The sequence below is a fragment of the Amphiprion ocellaris genome, chromosome 20 (genome assembly GCF_022539595.1).
Source record: "Amphiprion ocellaris isolate individual 3 ecotype Okinawa chromosome 20, ASM2253959v1, whole genome shotgun sequence".
Taxonomy (NCBI): Eukaryota; Metazoa; Chordata; class Actinopteri; family Pomacentridae; genus Amphiprion; species Amphiprion ocellaris.
The window spans coordinates 30,876,812-30,900,273 of record NC_072785.1 but is presented as its reverse complement, the minus strand read 5'-3'; the positions used below and the strand labels follow the sequence as shown (position 1 = coordinate 30,900,273).

At 39.9% G+C, this 23,462-nt stretch overlaps 2 protein-coding genes and 2 non-coding genes across 5 annotated transcripts in view; 3 read left to right on the top strand and 1 right to left on the bottom strand.

Annotated features, from left to right (window-relative positions):
• mipol1 (mirror-image polydactyly 1) overlaps positions 1 to 12,444 on the bottom strand; it is a 63,881-nt gene extending 51,437 nt beyond the window's left edge. The window contains exons 1-2 of the mRNA XM_023282119.3: positions 12,155 to 12,444; positions 6,784 to 6,875 (exon numbers count right to left, since the gene is read on the bottom strand). Coding sequence (XP_023137887.2) covers positions 6,784 to 6,793 — 10 coding nt within the window. The 5' untranslated portion in view covers positions 6,794 to 6,875; positions 12,155 to 12,444. The remainder of the gene's footprint in view (positions 1 to 6,783; positions 6,876 to 12,154) is intronic.
• A 2,796-nt stretch (positions 12,445 to 15,240) lies between these two features.
• On the top strand, positions 15,241 to 23,452 carry dkc1 (dyskeratosis congenita 1, dyskerin). 2 transcript variants are annotated; one of them, XM_023282115.2, is made up of 15 exons: positions 15,241 to 15,346; positions 17,367 to 17,419; positions 17,501 to 17,587; positions 18,382 to 18,473; positions 18,553 to 18,737; positions 19,671 to 19,735; positions 19,987 to 20,113; positions 20,331 to 20,461; positions 21,423 to 21,566; positions 21,676 to 21,796; positions 21,982 to 22,100; positions 22,188 to 22,291; positions 22,570 to 22,615; positions 22,750 to 22,920; positions 23,198 to 23,452. In XM_023282115.2, exons 1-15 carry the CDS (start codon positions 15,241 to 15,243, stop codon positions 23,261 to 23,263), a joined length of 1,617 nt encoding a protein of 538 aa, XP_023137883.2. In that variant the 3' UTR covers positions 23,264 to 23,452. The 2 variants fall into 2 exon arrangements, with proteins under 2 accessions (XP_023137883.2, XP_035809556.1); XM_035953663.2 differs by having other exon boundaries at positions 15,297 to 15,346; positions 17,370 to 17,419.
• On the top strand, positions 17,642 to 17,867 carry LOC111576452 (small nucleolar RNA SNORD17). The gene has a single exon (XR_002746818.1). It is a non-coding gene; the product is annotated as a small nucleolar RNA SNORD17 (small nucleolar RNA).
• On the top strand, positions 21,829 to 21,905 carry LOC111576451 (small nucleolar RNA SNORD83). The gene has a single exon (XR_002746817.1). It is a non-coding gene; the product is annotated as a small nucleolar RNA SNORD83 (small nucleolar RNA).
• Positions 23,453 to 23,462: the final 10 nt, after the last annotated feature.

Genomic DNA, 23,462 nt, shown 5'->3' with positions numbered 1-23,462 from the left:
GTCTTTAAAATGTTTTTGTCTTGTCAACATCAAGTCAGATTCTTCGGATGTGAAAACCTACTCGGCAATGTGCCTTCATCACTGAGTTTCCTGTACTAATTACAGAAAATAACAGTCTTTTTAGGGAAATAGAGGGTCATTTCACTAATTTCATTAAATCTGTTGCTCTCTTTTTAGATTCTAAGATTTATTTCTGTTCTATTGTGTTTTTTTCTTTTCTTCAAAGTGTCTTCATTAACTTTTTCTGCTTTGAATTTTAAAATAATTACAAAAAACCCTGATTTTAGTTTTCAGTGCCTATTTTTGATGGCCAATGGAACAGATGTTGCAATCTGTGAAACATTCAATTAGATATTGACAGATTTAAATCATGTGATGAATAATTACCACATGAAATACATGAAAATATTCTAATGATGTGATATAAGCTGCCTCCGACGTATATTTCTCACATATTTTTAACACTATACGGGATTTAGAACAAGTATCACAAAGGCTGCAACTGTGATGAGTTAAAGAAATAAAAATAAAGTAATCCCAATATTAAAATAATTTGAGTGAACAGTTAAAGAGATTAATTAAGTCGAGCTTTTGTGATTCTATAATTACATCTACAGTTAAGTCCACATTTATTTGGACACTGAAACAAGTTTAGTTTAGTTTTTTTTTTGCCTGTTTAATGAAACATATTCCAGTCATAGTTCTATAATGGACATGAAGTGGAGACTCTCAGCTTTCATATGAGGGGATCCACATTCAGATTGGATGAAGGCTTTAGGAGTTTCAGCTCTTTAACATGTGACCACAAGTAACTGGACAGTTGACTCAAAGGCCATTTAATGGGCAGGTGGGGGCAATTCTTTCATGGGCAATTAAATATATAAAAGACATGTCTTCATAAGACAGATGTGTCCTCACAATGCAGACATGTCCACAGAACATGGACATGTCTTCATAATACACACACGTCCCCACAAAGTGTAAGTGTCCAAACAAAGCTATGTTGTGGGAACATATACACACTGTGAGGACATGTCTGCTTTATGTGGACACGTCTGCTTTGTGAGGACATGACTGTCTTCACGTTCACCACTGCACCTTAAATGCTCCAGTTAAATGTTCCTCTTTGGCAACATGCCATCTTACACACTGGTACTCTTATTTATAAAGCAATCCTAGGCCTACTTCCACATTATTTATGTGACTAGATTTGTAAAACTCCCAGCCATTACTGTTTACGTTCCGATGATTTGTACTTTGTTTGGTAGATTTGCTGTGAAGACAACATGCAGTCTCAGGAGCTGTCCATGCAGGAGAAACAAGCCGTCCTGAAGCTGTGGAAACAGAAAAAACCCATCCGCGAAACTGCTGCAATATTAGGAGTAGCAAAATCTACAGTTTGGTTCATCCTGAGAAAGAAAGAAAGAGAACACTGGTAAACTCGGGAACACAAAAAGACCTGGACGTCTACGGAAGGAAACAGTGGTGGATGAACGCAGAATCATTTCCATGGTGAAGAGAAACCTCTTCACAACAGCCAACAAAGTTTAAAACACTCTCCAGGAGGATCCATGTCTACCACAAAGAGACGTGTCTTCAAGAACAGAAAGGCTAAAAAACATCTAAAAAATCCAGAACATTTCTGGAAGAACATTCTTTGGACAGATGAAACCAAGATCAACCTCTACCAGAATGATGGCAAGAAAAAACTATGGAGAAGACTCATGATCCAAAGCATAACACATCATCTGTAAAGCACGGCGGAGGCAGTGTGATGGGTCACTGGTACTGATCGATGATGTGACTCAGGACAGAACCAGCCGGGTGAATTCTGAGGTGTTCAGAGACAAACTGTTGGCTCAAATCCAGCCAACTGATTGGTTTCCTAATACAGATGGACAACGACCCAAAACATGCTGCCAAAGCAACCAAGGACTTTAGTGACCCTTTGATGCACAACATGGGTCAACAGATGCCCATTTTCCATTGAATATGAGTCACTTTTTACCCATGTTGTGTATCAAAGGGTCAAAGCAAAGAAGTGGAATATTCTAGAATGGCCGAGTCAGGCACCTGATGTCAACCCAGCTGAGCTGCATTTCACCTGTTAAAGACTGAGCTTCAGAAAGAAAGGCCCACAAACAAACAAACAAACAGCAACTGAAAACCACCAACAGAGCATTAAAAAGGAGCAAACCCAGCAACTAGTGACGTCCATGAGTTCAAGACTTCAGGCAGTCAAAAGGTTTTCACCAAGTATTAGGAAGAATTTTTATTTTCAGTTATTTAACAATTGACATAAAATGACAAAAACAAGATACAAAACGATGAAAACAAGACATAAACAACAAAAACGAGACACGAAATGACAAAAACAAGACACAAAACGACAGACAAGACACAAAATGAGAAAAACAAGCCACAAAATGACAAAATCAAGAGAAAATGACAAAAACAAGACACAAAATGACAAGATCGAGACAAAATGACAAAAACGAGACACAAAATGACAAAAACGAGACACAAAATGACAAAAAGAAGACACAACATGACAAAACACGTCATCAACAGGGTTATGCTAACATGTTGTGGGACAGACGTTCCTTGAAAAATAACTATTATTTAAAATATATTAATTTTAAAAAATCACACACAAAATGACAAAAATGAGAAATAAAGACAAGAACAGCAAACACGAGACAAATGACAAAAGTCAGACAAAAAAGGCAAAAAACAACAAAAACATAAGAAAATATTACAAAAACGAGACACAAAACGACAAAAATGAGACACAAAAGGACAAAAATGAAACACAAAAGGACAACAACAAGACACAAATGGACAAAAACTAAACACAAAAAGACAAAAACAAAACAAAAGAAAGACAAAAACAAGACAGAAAACAACAAAAACAAGACAGAAAACAACAAAAACAAGACAAAAATAAAATGACAAAAATGAAACAAAACAACAAAAACAAGACACATAATGGCAAAAACAAAATGACAAAAACTAGACACAAAACGGCAAAAACTAGACAAAAAATAAATAAAGCAATTCCAATAATAAAATAACTGGACCTTTGTGTGAACGGTTAGTGTTCAATTAATGAAGCCTTTGTGATTTTATAATTGCATTATTTTTCCAGTTACACTGTAAATATGTTATTATACTGTTTTATTCCGTATAAGAAGTGAAATCTGAGTGGTGATAATCCACAGAGCTGGAGTCAGAGGAAGGTCTTCAGCAGCTGCTCCGACTGCAGTACCCGTGTCGCAGTACTGCAGTATCATGTAGTATCAGCAGTATCCGACTGAGGTACTGCGGGCCGAACGGCGGCACCACAGAAGAAGAACTGAGCAAACAAAGACACATATGGGAGCGATGTGAGTCTGGCTGCCGTCTGCACAACTGAATACTGTGTTTCCTCCACAACTGTTTCATATGGTGTGTTTGATCTGGGCAACAGACACCGACAGACGACGGATTATCGCCGAGGCTCGGCCCGGGGGGAGGACGGGGGAGGAGGACGGGGGAGGAAGGGAAGATAAGTTCATTAAATAAACTGTTGCTGCAGTTTCTGCTTCGTCTTCTGTCGGTTTCTACAGAATCTCAGGTGGAGAAAAAAAAGAAACTATTGATACTTCAATAGATTTTTTAAAGAAAACATTCTGGTTCTGATATTTCTGCCACTTTAAACCAGGAGTGTCAAACTCATAATAGTTCAGCCCAATTTGAGCTAAAGAAACTAGTAAAATCACAGTCATCATATAACCTACAACCAACCAACCTATAACCATCATAATAACCGATAAATAACCACAACCCCTAATGTTTCCTTTGTTTTGGTGTAACAAAATACATTCTGAAAATGTTCACATTTAAGGAATTATCTTTTTACAAAACATCATGAACAACCTGAAATTTATCAAGAAAAAGAAATCCAATTTCAACAACATTCAGCCTCAGTTTATCATTTATACATTAAAACCTACAGATCACAGAGTGTCTACAAAGAAACAAAACATTCAGTCATCTGGAAGCGAATTATTTAGCATTTTGCTTTTTGATCAAAAGGACAAGTCAGACAAAAAAAGACAAAAAACAAAAAAATTTGACCCAAAATGACAAAAGAACAATGAGCAATCTAGTATTTTATAACAAAGACACACAAAAACGAGACAAAATAAAACAAAAACAAAACACACAAAACAAAAACGAGACACAAAATGACAAAAGCAAGAAACAAAATGACAAAAAAATGGATAAACGACATAAGGGAGAGAAAAGCAACAAAAACAAGACAAAATATTACAAAAATGAGGCACAAAATGACAAAAACAAGACACAAAACAACAAAAAATGAAACAAAGGATATTAAACAAAACAAAAAAAGAGTCCAAATATTACACAAGTGACACAAATGAGACAAAAATGACAAAAAAGAAACAACATAAAAAACATGAGACAAACAGCAAAAGTCAGACAAAAAACAACAAAAACACGACATATTACAAAAACGACACACAAAATGACAAAAAAGTGAGACCAAACGACACAAAGTCAAACAAAACAAAAAAACGAGACGAGAAATTTGACAAACAGATAAAAATGGACCAAAACGAGACACAAAATTACACAAATGGCACAAATAAGACAAAAAAAGAAATAACATGACAAAAAAATAGACAAAAAACCCAAGCGAGACAAAAAAAGAAACACAGAATGCAAAAAACGAGAAACAAAACGACTCTTATTTCTGTATGTCTGTCTACATTAATCTCTTGTCTGCATGTTTATCTTTAATTTCTGCACATTTATCTCTTATTTCTGTATGTTTATCTTTTGTTTCTATGTTTATCTTTTATTTCTGCATGTTTATCTTTTATTTTTACATTTTTTACTTTTACTTATGCATGTTTATCTCTTATTTCTGTATGTTTTTCTCTAATTTCTGTATGTTTATCTCTTATTTCTGCATGTTTATCTTTTATTTTTGTATGTTTATCTTTTATTTCTGGATATTCCATATGTATAATATGCTGCTGGTTTCTTAAATTTCACTCGGGATCAATAAAGTACTCATCAACCAACCTAAAATTGAACAGAGGTTAGGATTTCAAGTCCCTTCTACCAACTGAACATTATTTTAAAAAGTCATTTTGAAGAACTTAAAATTTACTTTAGTTTACTAACATAATTTTATTAGAAGTTCTCATAGTTCAATAAAATCGATGCATTTGTCTTTCTTGATCATTGTAGAACAGCAGATCTTATTTTGTTAATCTATGGGAGGATCAATATCTAAACAATGGACTGATCTCATGTTAGTTGTAGTTAGTCAACCTTTAATTAAAAAACTAAATCAAAAACTCAAAACTAAAATAAGAGTAATCACAGCAGTGTTTAGACTCAGGTGTTCCTTCAAAATAAAAGCTCCAACACACCCCTGACCAGATAAACATGAGCTCGTATTTGGCTTTATAAGATGAACGGTGCAGCTCGTCGGCTTCCCGTTGGTCATGGAGGTAAACCGGCTGTTGCCATGGTAACCGAGGTCGTCCCTGATCTCCAGCGGGTTTCATCCTCCGAATTAACATCGAGACTCTCAGAAGCACAAAGTCAAAATCCAAATATGCCGTCGTCCTCGAGGCGCATTTACACAGCAGATTACCGTCGGAGGAGGACAGAAACACAGTTTAAGACGAAGAACCAACGACCGCACCGTCGGAAGCTTTAATCTGGATCCTTCTTGCTTGGTGTCACGTTTAAATTTCAAACTTTGCTCTGTGAGTTCTGCTGATGAAACCAAACCTTCAGCCTTTAGTTTCAGTCTGTTTAAACCTCTGAACCTCAAAACCTGCTGTTGGTTCTGAAAAGTCCTTTACTAAAAATCTCCAAATGAAACCATTCATCTAAAAGAACTGTCGGATTTTAAATTTCCCAACGGTCCTCAAACGTATCAACCATGACGTGCGGTTTAATGCGGAAAATCAACCAAATCTGAGCTAATAATCGTGATATTGATTTAAAAATATCTAGCGGAAAGAGTCTCAATAGAATAAAGCGTTTGCACAAAACAAATTCAGCAAAAACTCTTACATGACCGAGAAGCTACAACTGATTCAGCTGTAACCAAGAGTCAGGTAGCAAAAACGCAAATAGATTTCAGGTTGAACTGCAGGCAGTGTTTCCACAGACACTGAGAGGAAGATCAAAGCTACTGGATGAATAAAACAAAGTCAGCATGGCTCAGAAACAGTGAACAGAGGAGGTAGTTGTTGGAGATACATTCAGCATGGTGAAACATCTTTCTACAGACGATGAGTGGAGACTCAAAACTGGACTCACCACTGGATATTTAGGAATAATTTCTTAAATCAGTAATTGGAGGCCATTAACCACCCCAAAGTCTTTGTCATGGTGCCCATTGCTAGCCAAATGTTGTTGAAAACGCCAATAAAAAATTGTCCAAAATGCCTCAAATTGTGACTTTTTTAAAAGTCATTCTGAGCAAAGTCTGAGTGATTTTGAATTAGTTCCAAAGTATTTTGGATTTTTTTTTTTATTATTTGGGCTATTTGACTCAATTTGGACAGTTTTGCATTACTTTGTACAAGTTTCAAATAACTTTTCAGAATGAGAGGAAAATCAAAGCTATTGGATCAATAAAATGAATGCAGCATAACTAAGAAACAGTGAAGCTACTTGTTGGAGATACATTCAGCATGGTGAAACATCTTTCAGCAATCATTATTATTAACTACAACATCAGTGTTTTACCTCTGTACATGTCCACCAGAGAGTCCCTCAGTTCCTTGCTGGGAGTCCATGTGGACAGACTGGTCTCCTCTGGACCCTCGGAACTGGTTTCTCTGGAAAATAAAACAAACATTCACATCAGGATTACAGCAAACAAAAAAAGCATGTGCTTTTAAATCGGAATTTGAAACAAATCCCAAAGATTCAGGACACTAAGCTGTGTGTTCCAGTTTAATAAATTCATGTTATCCTTCATGTGAGACGGTTTGATGGAAAAAACTTTACGGCTAATTAAAGCTGGAAGAACAATCAGCTATTGTAGATAAATCTTTCAGCCTTGACCAGCTTCTCTGTGATATTTACCTGCCGGGAAACACGCTTGTCTGAAAGTCTTTACCAATAACAAAACACACAGCTCTTATGACACACTTTTATTTAATTGGAAAATACATTAAAATACAGGCAATAAGACAACATTCTCATAAACATATTGATTTTGGTCAGTTTCTGTCAGTTTGTGGTTGTTTTGTGTCTCTTTGTGGTAGTTTTGTAGTTGTTTTGTGTGTTTTTGTGATGATTTTGTGTCTCTTTGTGCTAATTTTGTGGTAATTTTGTGGTAGTATTGTGTCTCTTTGTGTGTCTTTGTGGTTGTTTTGAGTCTCTTTGAACCTTGTTAGATCCAGAACGGTCCAGTTTTAAACTTACAGTTGTTTATGGGACTCCAGTCCGTCTCTGCTGCACATTAAAACACTTTCTAACCAACATCTTCAAAAACCAGCAAACTTACCTGCAGACCATCTGTGGCCTCAAAGAAACTCACATGTACTGGTTAAACTGGTTCATCTTCTAGTCACATCAGGTAAACTGAGACTCACCTGCTGCAGACCAGAACATCCAGAACATCCAGAACATCCAGTCCACTCAGAGGAAACAGCCCAACTGAGCTGGTCTCCAGTCTATACATGTGGTCACATGACCTGAGGTCACATGGTTCCTGCAGCTTACTGAGTCTTTAATCTGTTCCACACTGTGACCCCAACTCAGACCAGACTGTTACTCCGGTCTCTACCAGAACCAACTAGAACCGACCAGAACCTGTACCTGAATAATCAGAACCCATCAGAATCTGCACCTGACCAACAAGACCCAACCAACCTCTGCCCGGCCAACAAGAAACAGTTCCTGCATCAGCAGAACTAACCAGGACCAAAACCTGACCAACCAGAACCAACAAGAACCTGTAACCAACAAAAAAGAGCCAACAAGAACGTGTATCTGACCAACCGGAACCAACAAGAGTTTGGAACTGGCCAAAAACAACCAACAAGAGTCTGTAATCAATCAAAACGAACCTAAATGAACCTGTAGTCAATCAAAAAGAACCAACAAGAACCAGTACCTGACCAACCAGAACCTGTAACTGACCAAAGAGAACCAACAAGAACCTCTAACCGACCAAAAACAACCAACAAGAACCAGTACCTGACCAACCAGAACCTGTAAGAAGCCAAAAAGAACCAACAAGAACCAGTACCTGACCAACCAGAACCTGTAACAAACCAAACAGAACCTTTATCTGATGGCAGTGTAAACCCTGACAACAGATTATTGATCGTTCCTCTTACTTGAGTTGCTGCTGCAGATCACAGATCTTCTTCTTGGCTCTCTGCAGAGCAAACTGAACGTCCACGGCTCTGCTGGACGCCATCAACACACCTTCACCTGCCTGAAAGCACACCTGACATCTCCATGGCGACCGGCACATTCTACACCGCCTCACGCTACATCCAGGTCCAGGTGGAGCTGAACCGTGATTGGCCGACAGCCAGAGAACCATCAGCAGGTAAAATATTGATGAGCTCACAGGTGTCAGTTTCTGCTGCAGTGACATCACACTGAGGGGCTGCTCTGATTGGCTGGTGTGAGGCTTAAAGCAGACACGGTGACGACAGATGTATTGATCAGGTCTGTTTATTGATTATTAGATAAATTAGACAACACACAGCCAGTAATCACGTCTTCTGCGTCTCGATGTCCTGCAGCAGTTTGTCCAGCAGCGTCATGTCCACCCGGTGCTTCATAGCATACCGTCCCTCCAGGTGGAACACAGGAATGTCCCACTTGTACTTGTCCCACCACAGCTTGTTCTCTGGGAGGCTGATGTCCACCTGCTGCAGGATGAACTGAGGACACAGAGACACCAGGTACTGGGTCACATGACTTTTAAAATCTGAATCATGATGGAAACAAAGCAGAAATCAACAGACTAATCTCAGAAAAGTGCAGGCAGGAAGACGTGACGGTGTGAACCTCCATAATGTAGTTATTAATATCTCCATAACTGCACGGGTTACAGTCAGAGTATTTTCTTACTGTCATAGAGGTAATAAAGGTACTAATACACGAGTATTTATTAACTTTATACTGTAGTTCTCAGAGTTCAGAGTCTCACCCGGTGTTTGAACGGCTGCAGCACTTCTTTAGCTTCATCACACAGAGGACACGGATCCTACAGACAAACACACCAGCTGTTACTCCGATTACACACAGACATGTAATCTGATTACACACAGACATGCAATCTGATTACAGATGGACATGTAATCTGATTACAGACGGACATGTAATCTGATTACAGACGGAGCTGTACTCTCATTACATACGGAGCTGTACTCTCATTACTCACGGAGCTGTACTCTCATTACTCACGGAGCTGAAATCTAAATACATACGAAGTTGTATTCTGATTACTCATGGAGCTATATTCTGATTATACAGTGAGCTGTACTCTGATTACTCGCAGAGCTGTAATCTGACTACTCGAGATGTAATCTGATTACAGACAGCGTTGTAATCTGATTACACACAGGATAAAACAAACATCTGTGTAGCCGATTTAACGATCGATTATCTCCAGAAATAAAACCGTCTGTACCAAACTTTTGACTGGTCGTGTATCAACTGTAGTGGGATTAAAACCTCGTCTGTCTGTCGGTCGGTAACAGGAAACAAACTATAAGTGGCCCTCAGGTGATGGTGAGACGGAGTGATGGTGAGACGGAGTGATGGTGAGACGGGGTGATGGTGAGACGGAGTGATGGTGAGACGGGGTGATGGTGAGACGGAGTGATGGTGAGACGGAGTGATGGTGAGACGGAGTGATACGGGGTGTTGGTGATACGGGGTGTTGGTGATACGGGGTGATGGTGAGACGGAGTGATGGTGAGACAGAGTGATGGTGAGACGGGGTGACGGTGAGACGGAGTGATGGTGAGACAGGGTGATGGTGAGACGGAGTGATGGTGAGACAGAGTGATGGTGAGACGGGGTGACGGTGAGACGGAGTGATGGTGAGACAGGGTGATGGTGAGACGGAGTGACGGTGAGACGGGGTGATGGTGAGACAGGGTGATACGGGGTGTTGGTGATACGGGGTGATGGTGAGACGGGGTGATGGTGAGACGGGGTGATACGGGGTGTTGGTGATACGAGGCTGTGAGGAGGACGGTACCTTCGTGAACAGAGTGAGAGTAGGAAGAGTTTTGGTAGAAAACAGTCGCAGGAGCTGCAGAGCTGCAGGTCGACACAAAGTCTTCAGAGCAAACATTTCATCTGAGAACATAAAGACACAAAATAGTTACTGACCTGCAGCTGCCGGCCAAACACAGAGCCCGACACGTCAGACAGCCGGCCAATCACAGAGCAGGAAACGTCACAGACAGCTGGCCAATCACAGAGCAGGACACATCATCCTCGCAGACAACCAACCAATCAGAGACGAGAGGCGGAGTTTCGAAATGAAGCTAAAATGTTTCCTCAGTCGTCTTCTTGATTCTTTTACTTTCCGAAGTCGCGGACGGACGCAAAAAAATACGACTTTACGGAGACGAAGTGATGACGACTAGCCAATAACAACTGATTTTCTATTTATTATGCTATTTACCAATTGGTTGAATATTCCAAATGTTTAATTTCCCTCCAGAAGAGCAGAATCATTTATATGAGTTCATTTTGTTGAGACGAACTGTTATTTTATGACGCAACACAGCACAAAATGTGAACATAAGTTTAAATATTAAACTGCAAAAACTACACAGTTAACTAGAAAATCCAACATGAAAACAATACATTTATTAAAAAAAAGAGGGCTAATTACTGTTTAAACAAGAAATCCAAGCTTCTCTTAGAGTCCAATCCAAAATGAAAAAGTAGTCCGTATATTAAACAAAGTGCAAAGTGAACAATATGGAATTTTTACAGCAGTTAAAGCAGCTTTTGGGAGTAGCTTTGGATTCTCTGTAAATATAACTGAAGGAATTTACGGTCATCGACTTTAAATGATGTTAAAAAAATCTGAATCTTGAAATGACAGGTAGAAAAGTGTCGTCTGAAAAAGTCTCAGTCACTGTTTCATCCTTGTTCTAAAAAATTTGAAATTAGAGCAGCTTTATAGTGAATTCTTCTATTGAAATACAGCTAGTGAGCACAGAGGGCAGGAGAGAAGCCAACAGATGGAACATTTTGTTCTGGGGTCATCTGAAAAACACCCAAACTTTAGAAGAAACTTTTACACTGAACTGAGTCTGACTCCCATTTTCTAGAACCGTGGCAGCACTTATGTTGAAGAAAAACATTTATGTTTATGATTAATCAAAATGAACAAACTAAAAATACAGTAACCAGTAAAGCAGAGAAAAACCATCTGACTTCATCTGTTATTGTCCTGCAACCTTTAATTTTATTAAGTTCATTGACTTTTACTCAGATTTGTCTTTTAATAATTGAGTTTATTTGTGTTTGATTTCACTAGTGCAACACTTTGCCTGTTTTTAAATGTGCTTTATTAATAAATCTGACTTTGAATCAATCATTAAAACACTTGAGAGGTGATTTTTCTATTTAATAATTAATAAACTGTTTGAGCTGTAACTGAGTTTACCGTGAAAAAAGACCCAAAAAAAAGCATTCAATCCTATGTATTTGAGAAGCTAAAACAATAAATCTTTGATTTTATGCTTCAAAAATGACCAAAAAAATCATCAGAGCAGCTGCTGAACAGTTTTCTATCAATTAAATCAGCTGTATTTTGTGTCACAAATGAAAACTGGTGTGATTTCAAAGTTTTAATTAATTTTAATTAGCTGAAATATTTTTAAAAAATCAGAAAACAGGTTAAGACAATACAAGATGCTCCAGTAAACTATTTATTATTATTATTGTTATTATTATTATTATTATTATTATTATTATTATTATTATTATTATTATTATTATTATAATTGTTGTTGTTCCACAGCTCTAACTAACTGTTAGCTGTTAGCCTGTTAGCTCAGCCTCAGCACCACTGAACCGTCCCCGGTTCCACAGACCAGAACCCGCCGGTAAAACTCACCGAGTCCCTTCGCTCAGTCCCGGTTCTGTTCCGGTTCTTTCCCGCCTCAGTGTTCTGCTTCTGGCTCTGTAAGTTTGAAGAAGTTTGAAGAAGTTTGAAGAAGTTTAGAGCCGAAAGAGAGGCAACATAAACTCAGAGATGTCTTTCTTCTTCTCCTCCTTCTGCGGCTGCGCCAATTCTTCTTCTTCTTCTTCTTCTTCTTCTTCTTCTTCTTCTTCTTCTTCTTCTTCTTCTTCTTCTTCTTCTTCTTCTTCTTCTTCTTCTTCTTCTTCTTCTTCTTCTTCTTCTTCTTCTTCTTCTTCTTCTTCTTTTCTTCTTCTTCTTCTTCTTCTTCTTCGTCTACGGTACAAATAACCGCTGCTGCCGCCACCTTCCGGACCAGAAGTCAGTGAAACACCTGCTGGAATCGACTAAGAAAACAGAATATTAATAATAATAATAATAATAATAATAATAATAATAATAATAATAATAATAATAATAATAATAATAATAATAATAATAATAATAATAATAATAATAATAATAATAATAATAATAATAATAATAATAATCGTAGTAATACTAACATAAAGAATATTTTATTAATATTACTATCATCATTGCTATCCTACTATTAATATTATTATTATTGTTATTACTATTATTATTATAATTAATAATAAGAAGAAGAATAACAGTAATAATAATAATAATAATAATAATAATAATAATAATAATAGGGGTTGTTGTTATTATTCAAAGATACTCATATTATTATTATTATTATTATCATTATTATTGCTATTGTTATAATTATACAGGTTAGAATGATTAATTGGGTGCATTTAATCTAATATTGAAATAAAACATATAAATGATGTATATTAGCATTTTTATTTCACTTTCTTCATTGCAAAATATGTGTTACTGGCTGACATGTCCACAAATTAACAAGAAGTAACAACATATCAGTAAAATGTCCGGCCAAAGTGGAAATACACATAAAAAATTGTAACAAAGATCATGAATTTACTGCACACACCTGGATCATGCTGCCCCCTAGAAGTAAAACTCAGTAACTACACATATCTTGTACTGTGCTGTTTGACTTGATGGAAATATTCTGTCTGAGAAATGCATCATTATTTCAGTGAAAATATTCACACAGGTAAATAAAGGAGCAAGTAATTTACAGATATTCATTTTCTGTATCAGCTTATTCGGTGATTTATTTGCCTACAAAATAACAGTGAAAGGACAAAAACAACCTGTTGTAATTTAAATTAATAGCTGAATGTGTTGCATTTTATTTAAATAAGAGAAGATGATTCTGGTATCAAATGTAGGTAAAAATGTTCCTTTCCTGACCAACCACGTATCACACATGCTGCTATGAGCCTTAAAAGTTTACCCAGAATGCACTTTTTAAAGTTTTCTCTGGTGAATTATCAGAAAACAGAGGAACCTTCTTTGGGCTGATGAGATAAAAATACTGCTTTTTCTCAATTAAACTAGATGCTATGTTAGACACAAAACATTATCATTAACACACCATCCCCACTGTGAAGCATGGTGGTGTCAGCATCATGATGAAGCACGGTGGTGTCAGCATCATGATGTGAAGCACGGTGGTAGCAGCATCATGATGTGAAGCATGGAGGTGGCAGCGTCATGATGTGAAGCACGGTGGTGGCAGCATCATGATGTGAAGCACGGTGGTGGCAGCATCATGATGTGAAGCACGGTGGTGGCAGCATCATGATGTGAAGCACGGTGGTGGCAGCATCATTATGTGAAGCATGGTGGTGGCAGCATCATGATGTGAAGCATGGTGGTGGCATCATCATGATGTGAAGCACGGTGGTGGCAGCATCATTATGTGAAGCATGTGGTGGCAGCATCATGATGTGAAGCATGGAGGTGGCAGCATCATTGATGTGAAGCATGTGGTGGCAGCATCATGATGTGAAGCATGGTGGTGGCAGCATCATGATGTGAAGCATGGTGGTGGCAGCATCATGATGTGAAGCACGGTGGTGGCAGCATCATGATGTGAAGCACGGTGGTGGCAGCATCATGATGTGAAGCATGGAGGTGGCAGCATCATGATGTGAAGCACGGTGGTGGCAGCATCATGATGTGAAGCACGGTGGTGACAGCACATTACAGCACATTACATACAAATAACAGACTGACATAAATATATCTATAAAAACAAGGAAAATATATTAAAAATAAAGACAAAAACTAGCTATACACACACACACACACACACACACACACACACACACACACACACACACACACATATATATATATATATATATATATATATATATATATATATATATATATATACATATATATATATATATATATGGGCTGCACAGTGGCGTAGTGGTTAGCACTTTCGCCTTGCAGCTAGAAGATCCCTGGTTCGCGTCCCAGCTTTCCCGGGATCTTTCTGCATGGAGTTTGCATGTTCTCCCTGTGCATGCGTGGGTTTTCTCCGGGTACTCCGGCTTCCTCCCACAGTCCAAAAATATGCTGAGGTTAATTGATCATTCTAAATTGCCTGTAGGTGTGAATGTGAGAGTGCTTGTTTGTCTTTGTATGTAGCCCTGTGACAGACTGGTGACCTGTCTAGGGTGTCCCCTGCCTTCACCTGAGTCAGCTGGGATAGACTCCAGCCCCCCCCGCGACCCTAGTGAGGATTAAGCGGTGTATAGATAATGGATGGATGGATGGATATATATATATATATATATATATAAATAAATTAACAAAACATATAATATAATATAATATAATATAATATAATATAATATAATATAATATAATATAATATAATATAATATAATATAATATAATGTAATATAATGTAATATAATATAATATAATATAATATTATATTATATTATATTATATTATATTATATTATATTATATTATATTATATTATATTATATTATATTATATAAAGTGATTAAAATAAAATTAAATCTTATTTTTCTGCTGTATTTTTTAAAAAATATTTAATTAGAAATAAATAAAAATGTATTTGATGTTTTTCTGACAGTCCCTGTTGTGGGAGCCGTTGTGCGCATGTCAGCATTTATCCTACGGAAGCAGCCGAAGAAGAAGAAGAAGAAGAAGAAGAAGGTCGCAGTGTGTGCGCGCTCAGTCTCAGATAAGATGGCGGACGGTGAGGGTGAGTCTGCTGCACGTTTCTCTCAGACTTTAATCAGCTGCGACTTTTAGCTTAATATGCAGAATTTTACCTGATTAACGTTTAACTCACCTGTTAAATGAAGCCGCTTTAGTCTGTAACGAAACAACCCCGGAGATCAGCTGCACTCTGCGGGTTTCTGCATCTGACGCCAAACTGCATTGAAAAAAACTTAAATTTAAGGAGTTTCAGGTCACAGATCCGATGTGTGGTGTTTAGCTTGACTTTTGGTTGTTGTTTTATTGTGCTGACAGTCCGGTTGTCGGTTCGGCGTGGGTTTTATGCTTCACCCTGCGGCAGAGTTGGAAGAATCCGGGGTTTGTGCAGCTGCAGGGCCCCGATTAGGACCCACGTGTGGAGGCTCTGAATGAAACAGAGCTCCGTGGAGGTTCTGAATGAAGCAGCGTGTCGTGTAGTTGTGTTTTCGTGTATTAGCAGCCAGGTTGTTGGTTCGGCGTGTGTTCCGTGGTCCATTCTGCTGCAGAGTTGGAGGGATCCGGAGTTTGTGCAGTTGCAGGGCTGCGATCAGGAGCCTCGTGTGGAGCTTCAGAATGAGGGAAAGTTTCAGGCAGATTCTGAATGAAGCCGATCGACACAGTTTCTGCTTCTTTTGCCGAGCCACGTGGTTTAAACCCGGCAGCCTGAGCTCATTCATAGTTATTGTTACTGTTGTTATTATTGTTAAATACCTGATCAGTTCCATGCATTGATCTCCGCACGTGTTAAATACTATAGTTGATCAGTTCAGGAGGCCTGTTAGCTCCCAGCGTTAGCCGCCTCATGCTAACAACCACGTGTTGCAATGGAGACCACGTGGGCGGCAGCTGTTTGCCTGAACATGTTGACAATGAAGTTATTAATGAGTTTGTGGTGAAACTGAAGCTTCTGATCAACATTTATCATTAATTAATTGTTAATTATTAATTAATGCAAAGGCTGTGAGCTGAAGGAGAGACTGTAGCTAAACAGTTGAGGGAAATTTGAGCTTACAAGTTTGTCAAACCTTTATTAATTTCATTAAAAAAATCAAATTTGCCTGCACTTTCTCAATCTGGACCACATTACTCCAGCTCCAGATCAAACGCTGCTGTATCTGGACCGGTTAGATCGGGACTGGATGTTAAAGATTCCCTAAATATTCTCTATATTGTGAAACATTTACCGTTTCTGTGAAATAGTAGATTATGTGGTTTTAGATGTGGATCTAGGCACATGTCATCCAGTTGTGAAAAAGAACAAAAAAAGGTTAATGTTCTCATGATTGCTTTGGTAAACATCCGATTCCACCCTCATGTTTACTTAAACTTTTAATCTGTTTATGAAAGTGCGAAGTGTTTTGGTCGACATCTTGAGGTCAGACCACAGCTTCTGTTTTGAGAGTTTTAATTTAATGATGCGAATGTAAACTTTATTTCTAGTGGTTTTTGCTCATGCGTTTCTTCAAGAACCAAGCTCATTTTGTCATTCATCTGTTGTGTTGTGAACTGCAAAACAAAGGTAGATTTTGCTTCTTTTTCCTCACGTCGACCACATTAGACCTGAAATCTGTCGTACAGAGACTGAAGACTCTCAAACAATTTCTGTTTGTGAAAAACTTTAATTTTATCTGTGAAAATAGGATAGTTATAGTGGATCCAATCTTCACAAATGGAATAAAGGTTTCTCAAATTTAAAAACTGTCTTAAAGCCTTTGGAAGAAACTCTAGTCCAGATTAAACCAATCCATATGTCATGGTTTTAAATCTGGACCTGGTTTAATGTGTCCAAAATAAGTGGCAAAATCTAAATTTTTATCGTTTTATAAGCAGATTAAAGGTTTGAGAAATGTTAAAGTTGATTTTAGACTTAAACTAAAATGTCTAACAAGGTTTACATCAATAAACTGCAAGAAAAATATCCAGTTTCCATTAATTTTCCTCTGAACACATCTGGACCAAAGTTTACTGGAGTCAAGTTCCGTCGCTGAGCAGTTTTGTAAATAAAGTTTTTTTTTGTGTTTCAGTAGCATCGGCTAAGAAGAAGAAGAAGGCGAAGAGAGTCAGCGAAGATGTTGGGGTGAGTCCAGCTGGTGATTGATCGATTGATTGATCACAGATGTTTGATTAGTTGAGTCTGATGGGTGTGTTTGTGTTTCAGGACGTCCAGCAGAGCGAAGATTTCTTCATCAAGCCAGAGTCTAAAGTTCCGTCGTTGGACACATCTCAGTGGCCGCTGCTGCTGAAGGTCAGACACCTGAACTCACCTGTCGGGTCACGTGATCAACCCGGTCCAGGTCATGTGACGTGATGAATCGGTTTATCCATTCTCTGAGTGCCGCCGTCTGGTCGCGGTCTCCGCCTCCGCTCCCGTTCTGGGGGCGGGGCCTCTCTGCTGCGGCGCCGGCGTCGTCTCGGCGTTCTGCCCGACGACCCGAAACTTGGCGGAGAGAAAAGACTCGACCGGACCGCAGCCAAGACGATCTTATGTTCTGATCACATGACCGAGACCGAAGGGAATTATTCATAACTAGGGTCATAATGTTAGAAGTTAAAGCTAGAAGGGAGTCCCATTCAAACTTTTTTAAAAGTTTGTAGTCACTAAACTTTATTAATAAATACAGTAATAACACTTTGACATGCATGATGATTCAACTCTCATGGTGAAGTTGTAATAATCCAGCTTTATCAATATAGATGGTAAAATTCAAATTTTATTGATAGAGGTTGTGATGATCAAGGAGGTGACGATAAAACTTTATTGACAGCACTCCTCAGTAACAGTGAAATATGAAACCAAAGGTAAACTAATGTTGGAATTTCAACCAAACTAATTCAGTTTACAGAAATGGAAATAAAGCAACTAAAATAGACCCAAAACATTTTTATTTTGTACATATATACAATAAAATTACTTGTACTCACTCTGTAAGATGTAAAGCTTGAAATTCATGTCTGTTTGGTAAAATTGAAATGTTAGTTTTTGCGAATGTTCTGTAGGAATATGTCTTGAAACCAACTCTGGTGTTTGTTTTGATGCAGAACTTTGATAAACTTAACATCCGGACGGCTCACTACACCCCCCTACCCAACGGCAGCAACCCTCTGAAGAGGAACATCCACGACTATGTCAGGTAAAGTCCGTTCATGCTAAGCTAGCGTGCTAAAGTCCCTCCGAACAAGCCGATGACGATAATTCCTGGTTCCTGTCAGGTCGGGTTTCATCAACCTGGACAAGCCGGCGAACCCGTCGTCCCACGAGGTCGTGGCGTGGATTCGGAGGATCCTTCGGGTTGAGAAGACGGGTCACAGCGGTACGCTCGATCCCAAAGTCACCGGTTGTCTGATCGTGTGCGTCGATCGAGCCACGCGATTGGTCAAATCCCAGCAGAGCGCAGGTACGTGGTGACCAGTTAGTGGTTTATAGTTAATGGGGCTCGTTGGAGATGATCAGGTGGGACAGGTTCAAGGTCACCGCTAACTTCATGCAGACAACATCAGTGAGCTGAATAAATAGCTGCAGTGCATGATGGGAAACACTAGGATGTCAGTTGAGATGGTAATAATTTTCATTTTGAAAGATTTAAATTTTCTGTCTGAAATTTGTTTTGTGGGATTAGAAGATTCAACTGAAAGCGTTCAGGCCAGTGATTGCAGGTTAGCGATTGCAAACTGTAATTTCTGGTAGAAAAATGCAATTAGGAAATCAGAGACTTGGAGCATGTGACCTAAGTCTAAATTGATGAAAAATAACAGTTTCACTTAAACTTCATAGTGTTGAGTGAACATCTGAACCGATTAGGAGAGTCGAGCGTTTCCCATCATGCCTTGAGGCCATACTGAGTAACTTGAATAACTGCAGTGCATGATGGGAAACACCAGACTGTCAGCTGAGATGTCAGTGGTTTTTATTGACAGATCTTAATTTTCTGTCAGAAGGTTCTTTTGAGTCATAAGAAGATTCTGACTCGAGACAGACAGGTCAGTGATGGCAGGTTCCTGATTGCAGCTTTGATTTCTGATGTGAAAAAAATGCACTTTTGAAATCAAGACTTACAGAATGTGACTGAAATCTAAACCGACTAAATTCCAAAGTTGCAACTAAACTTGATGCCGTCGAGTCATCTGAAGTCAAATGTTTCCCATCATGTCGTCCTCTATAAGAGTTGAACAGAAATGTTGCCGTCGGCACTGAGTGGTGATCGGTTCTGATCAGGTCTGATTGATCTCCATTGAGCCTCTTCTATCCTCTGTTGTCTCCACCCGGCTGACAGGCGCGTCAGCACAGTAAAACCCAGCGGCCTCCTCACTACTCTCTGTGTGTGTTGCAGGTAAAGAGTATGTGGGAATCGTTCGGCTGCACAATGCAATAGAGAGCGAACATGCTCTGGCCCGGGTAAGTCTGCTGCAGCTAATCGATTGTCAATGCTAAACTATTGATTAGACACAGTTCAGTTAGAAGTTAAAGCATGAACAGAAAATGTTCTGAGGGTTGTTTGGTTCGACACACCTGCAGATTGATTAGAAGACTTAAACTTGTTGCTGGATGTTTTCTTGGGATGGTTCAGTGTGTGTTTGCTGTGATTGCCAGACTTTGTGTCATGTGATCAGTCATGTGACCGTCACTCACCTTGTTTACCTCTGCAGGCGTTGGAGACATTGACCGGAGCTTTGTTCCAGCGGCCGCCGCTGATCGCCGCCGTGAAACGTCAGCTGAGAGTCCGAACGATCTATGAGAGCAAACTGATCGAGTACGACCCTGAGAGGAGGCTAGGTACGGAACCAATCAATCAATACACCTATTGATCAACCTGATTACCTCAAGTCTACCAGTTCAGCCAAATTCACCTCTGGATTTTAATACATTTGAATAATCCACGCTGACTTTTATGTCAAAGTTGGGCTTATTTTGAAGGGTTTAATGTAGCGCATGTTCATGACGCGGTTGTGGTGATGTCACGCTGATGTCAGAGCTCACCTGTCACCCACAGGTATCTTCTGGGTGAGCTGTGAGGCAGGAACCTACATCCGGACCCTGTGCGTCCACATGGGCCTGCTGCTGGGGGTCGGAGGCCAGATGCAGGAGCTGAGGAGAGTCCGGTCCGGCGTCCTGGGAGAGAAGGTCAGCGTCACTTCCTGTCTGTCGGCTGTGAGGTCAGAGGTCAAAGTGTTGAGTCCGGTCCTGCTGATCGGTGCAGGTTCGGTAATTAGACTTTGAAACAAAAGAAAGCGGCAGAGACGCAGCCGGCGCCGTTCGTCGACGCTGCAGAACCTCAACGCCGCTGACATCTGAATTAATGACTGATTATAAGAGTTTTACTAGATTATCAACATGCTGATATGAGCCTTGAAAGTTTACCCAGAATGCACTTTTTAAAGGTTTCTCTGGTGAATGATCAGAAAAATGGAAACATGAATGAATCAGAAAACAGGAGGAGGTTCTTTGGGCTGGTGAGACAAAAATAGAGCTTTTGTTCATTAGATGAGACGCGATGTTAGACACAAAACATCATCGCAAACACACCATCCCCACTGTGAAGCATGGTGGTGGCAGCATCATGATGTGAAGCATGGTGGTGGCAGCATCATGATGTGAAGCATGGAGGTGGCAGCATCATGAGGGATGGATTAACACATTAGCTAGGTCTGGTTACTGAAGTTATAATAAACACCGCAATCTTACACAAACACGTCACATGTGAAAATACCAGAATAAGTCACTGGTTGCAGTCGGAGGTTAGCCTGCAGCTAGCGCTATGTGTAGCATCATAGCATCTTCATCAAGTCAGATTATTTTAACTCTGTTCTGGCTCATCTCTTTGCAGGGACACAAGAAGTTAATGTCCAGATTTGTGCAAATCTGGACATTAACTAAGTGGCTAATGCTATGCTAACGGCTATCAGCTAAGTGAGGAGGCAGCTACAGGTTAAACTTACGCACTAAAATTTAAGACTTGGACCTTTAGTGGGTAATAAACGCGATAACATAAAGAAAGGAGACTAACCGATTAATGTCAGTTGATCTCTAGCAATGACATCACGTTTGCCGTCGCTGACATCATCGCCTGTGGCTCTGGTTTCAGGACAACATGGTGACGATGCACGACGTCCTGGATGCCCAGTGGCAGTTCGATCACAACAAAGACGAGACGTACCTGAGGAGAGTCATTTTCCCGCTGGAGAAGCTGCTGGTGTCGCACAAACGGCTGGTGATGAAGGACAGTGCAGTGAGTCTTCCTCCCACACACCTGGACACACCTGGACACACCTGGACCTCTAACGTCTGTTTCTGTTATTTAGTTCAACACTGACTAAAATTCACCCACGCCTCTGCAGGTCAACGCCATCTGTTACGGGGCCAAGATCATGCTGCCAGGTGTGCTGAGGTACGAGGACGGCATCGAGATGAACCAGGACATCGTCGTCATGACGACGAAGGGCGAGGCCATCTGCACAGGTGAGTCGGAGCGCCTCGCAGGTGCGTCCGGAGCCACATGATGAGTTGAATAGATGCAGCAGCTCTCGGGCCATGATGACTTGCTATCTATCACCCTTCTCTGATGGCTTCAAACATCAGTAAATGTATTGATTGACCGATCGGGTCGAGGTCGGATTATTGACGAGTGTTTGGTTTTCACACAGCCGTCGCTCTGATGACCACCGCCGTCATCTCCACCTGCGATCACGGCGTCGTGGCGAAGATCAAGAGGGTGATCATGGAGAGAGACACGTATCCTCGGAAGTGGGGTCTGGGTCCGAAGGTACGCCTGAACTTATTGATCGTTGTGGTTCCCCAGGTAACTCACACCTGATCGGCTTTAATGGTTATTGATTGATTGGTCTGTCAGGCGAGTCAGAAGAAGATGATGATCCAGAAAGGACTCCTCGACAAACACGGCAAACCAAACGGCAACACGCCACAAGACTGGAAGGAACAATATGTCGACTACAGGTATGCTGGACCTGGAGTGGGCGGGGCTAATGCACAGGTGTGTTGAGGTGCAGACAGTTATCCCTCTCTGAGCTGACGTGTTCTCTGAGGGAGTCAGTCTGCTACAGAAACCTTCAGACTGAGCTTCTATACTCTGCTGAAAGCTGAAGTGCAGCTCACCTGAGGACACTTTCATCAAACTCACCTGAGAGCTGTGATGTCATAATTTCAGTAGTGACATCACACCTATTTGTGTGTTTATTAAAATCTCATTAATTAGTTTTTATTTTGTTCAACAGCGTCTCCAAAAAGACAACAGAGGAGCCAACAGAGACTCCAGCGAAGGTAAAGTCACCTTTTATCAAACAACCAATCAGCTGTCAGGACGGTCTCACCATTCAGAGTGGATCTGATCAGCTGTTAGTTTCTGATTGATGTGATTGATCACTGTGGCGACGTTATTGATCTTTAACTTGCAGAGGAAGCGGGAGGCGGCGGAGAGCGACGGAGAGGTGACACAGCCCGATACGCCGTCTGCAGAGGAGGCGAAGAAAGAAAAGAAGAAAAAGAAGAAAGAAAAGAGGGCCAAGATGGAGGAGGCCGAGACAGGGGCGGAGCCAGACGATACAGGGGCGGAGCCAGACGCAGAGGTCAGTTTGAGTTTAATTTATTGATGCAGCTTTTGGAGCTACGAGGTTTTAGCTCAGCATGAATCAACAACCAATCATCTGAGGTCAATTTGAATCTGACTGCAGTAGAACATGATGCTGATTGGATTCACTGTTCTGAAAAATAACTTTCAATCTTCAGATTTAGTTTTACCGATTGGGCAGCTGATGAATACCAGCAGTTGAGTTTGTTAAAATAAATAAAAAGTTTTAATTTCAGTTCAGATTTAAGGTTTCCTGTTTCCTTGTTGCCCTTCAGGTGGTAGAAAGTGCCAAAAAGAAGAAAAAGAAGAAGAAACAGAAGGAAAGCGACACGTCAGAGTGACGACGGATCTACAGATCAACAGGAGACTCCGCCCACATCACACCTGTCTGAGCGCAAAGCATTCTGGGAGTTTATTAATGGACTGCATGAGAGCAGAAAGAAGAGGAGCGGTTTTGTATAAATCTTTAGTTTTTTTCATCTGTAAATACCTGTTTTTTTTGTAATTTGGAAATAAAAGTATTTACTTCATTTATATCGT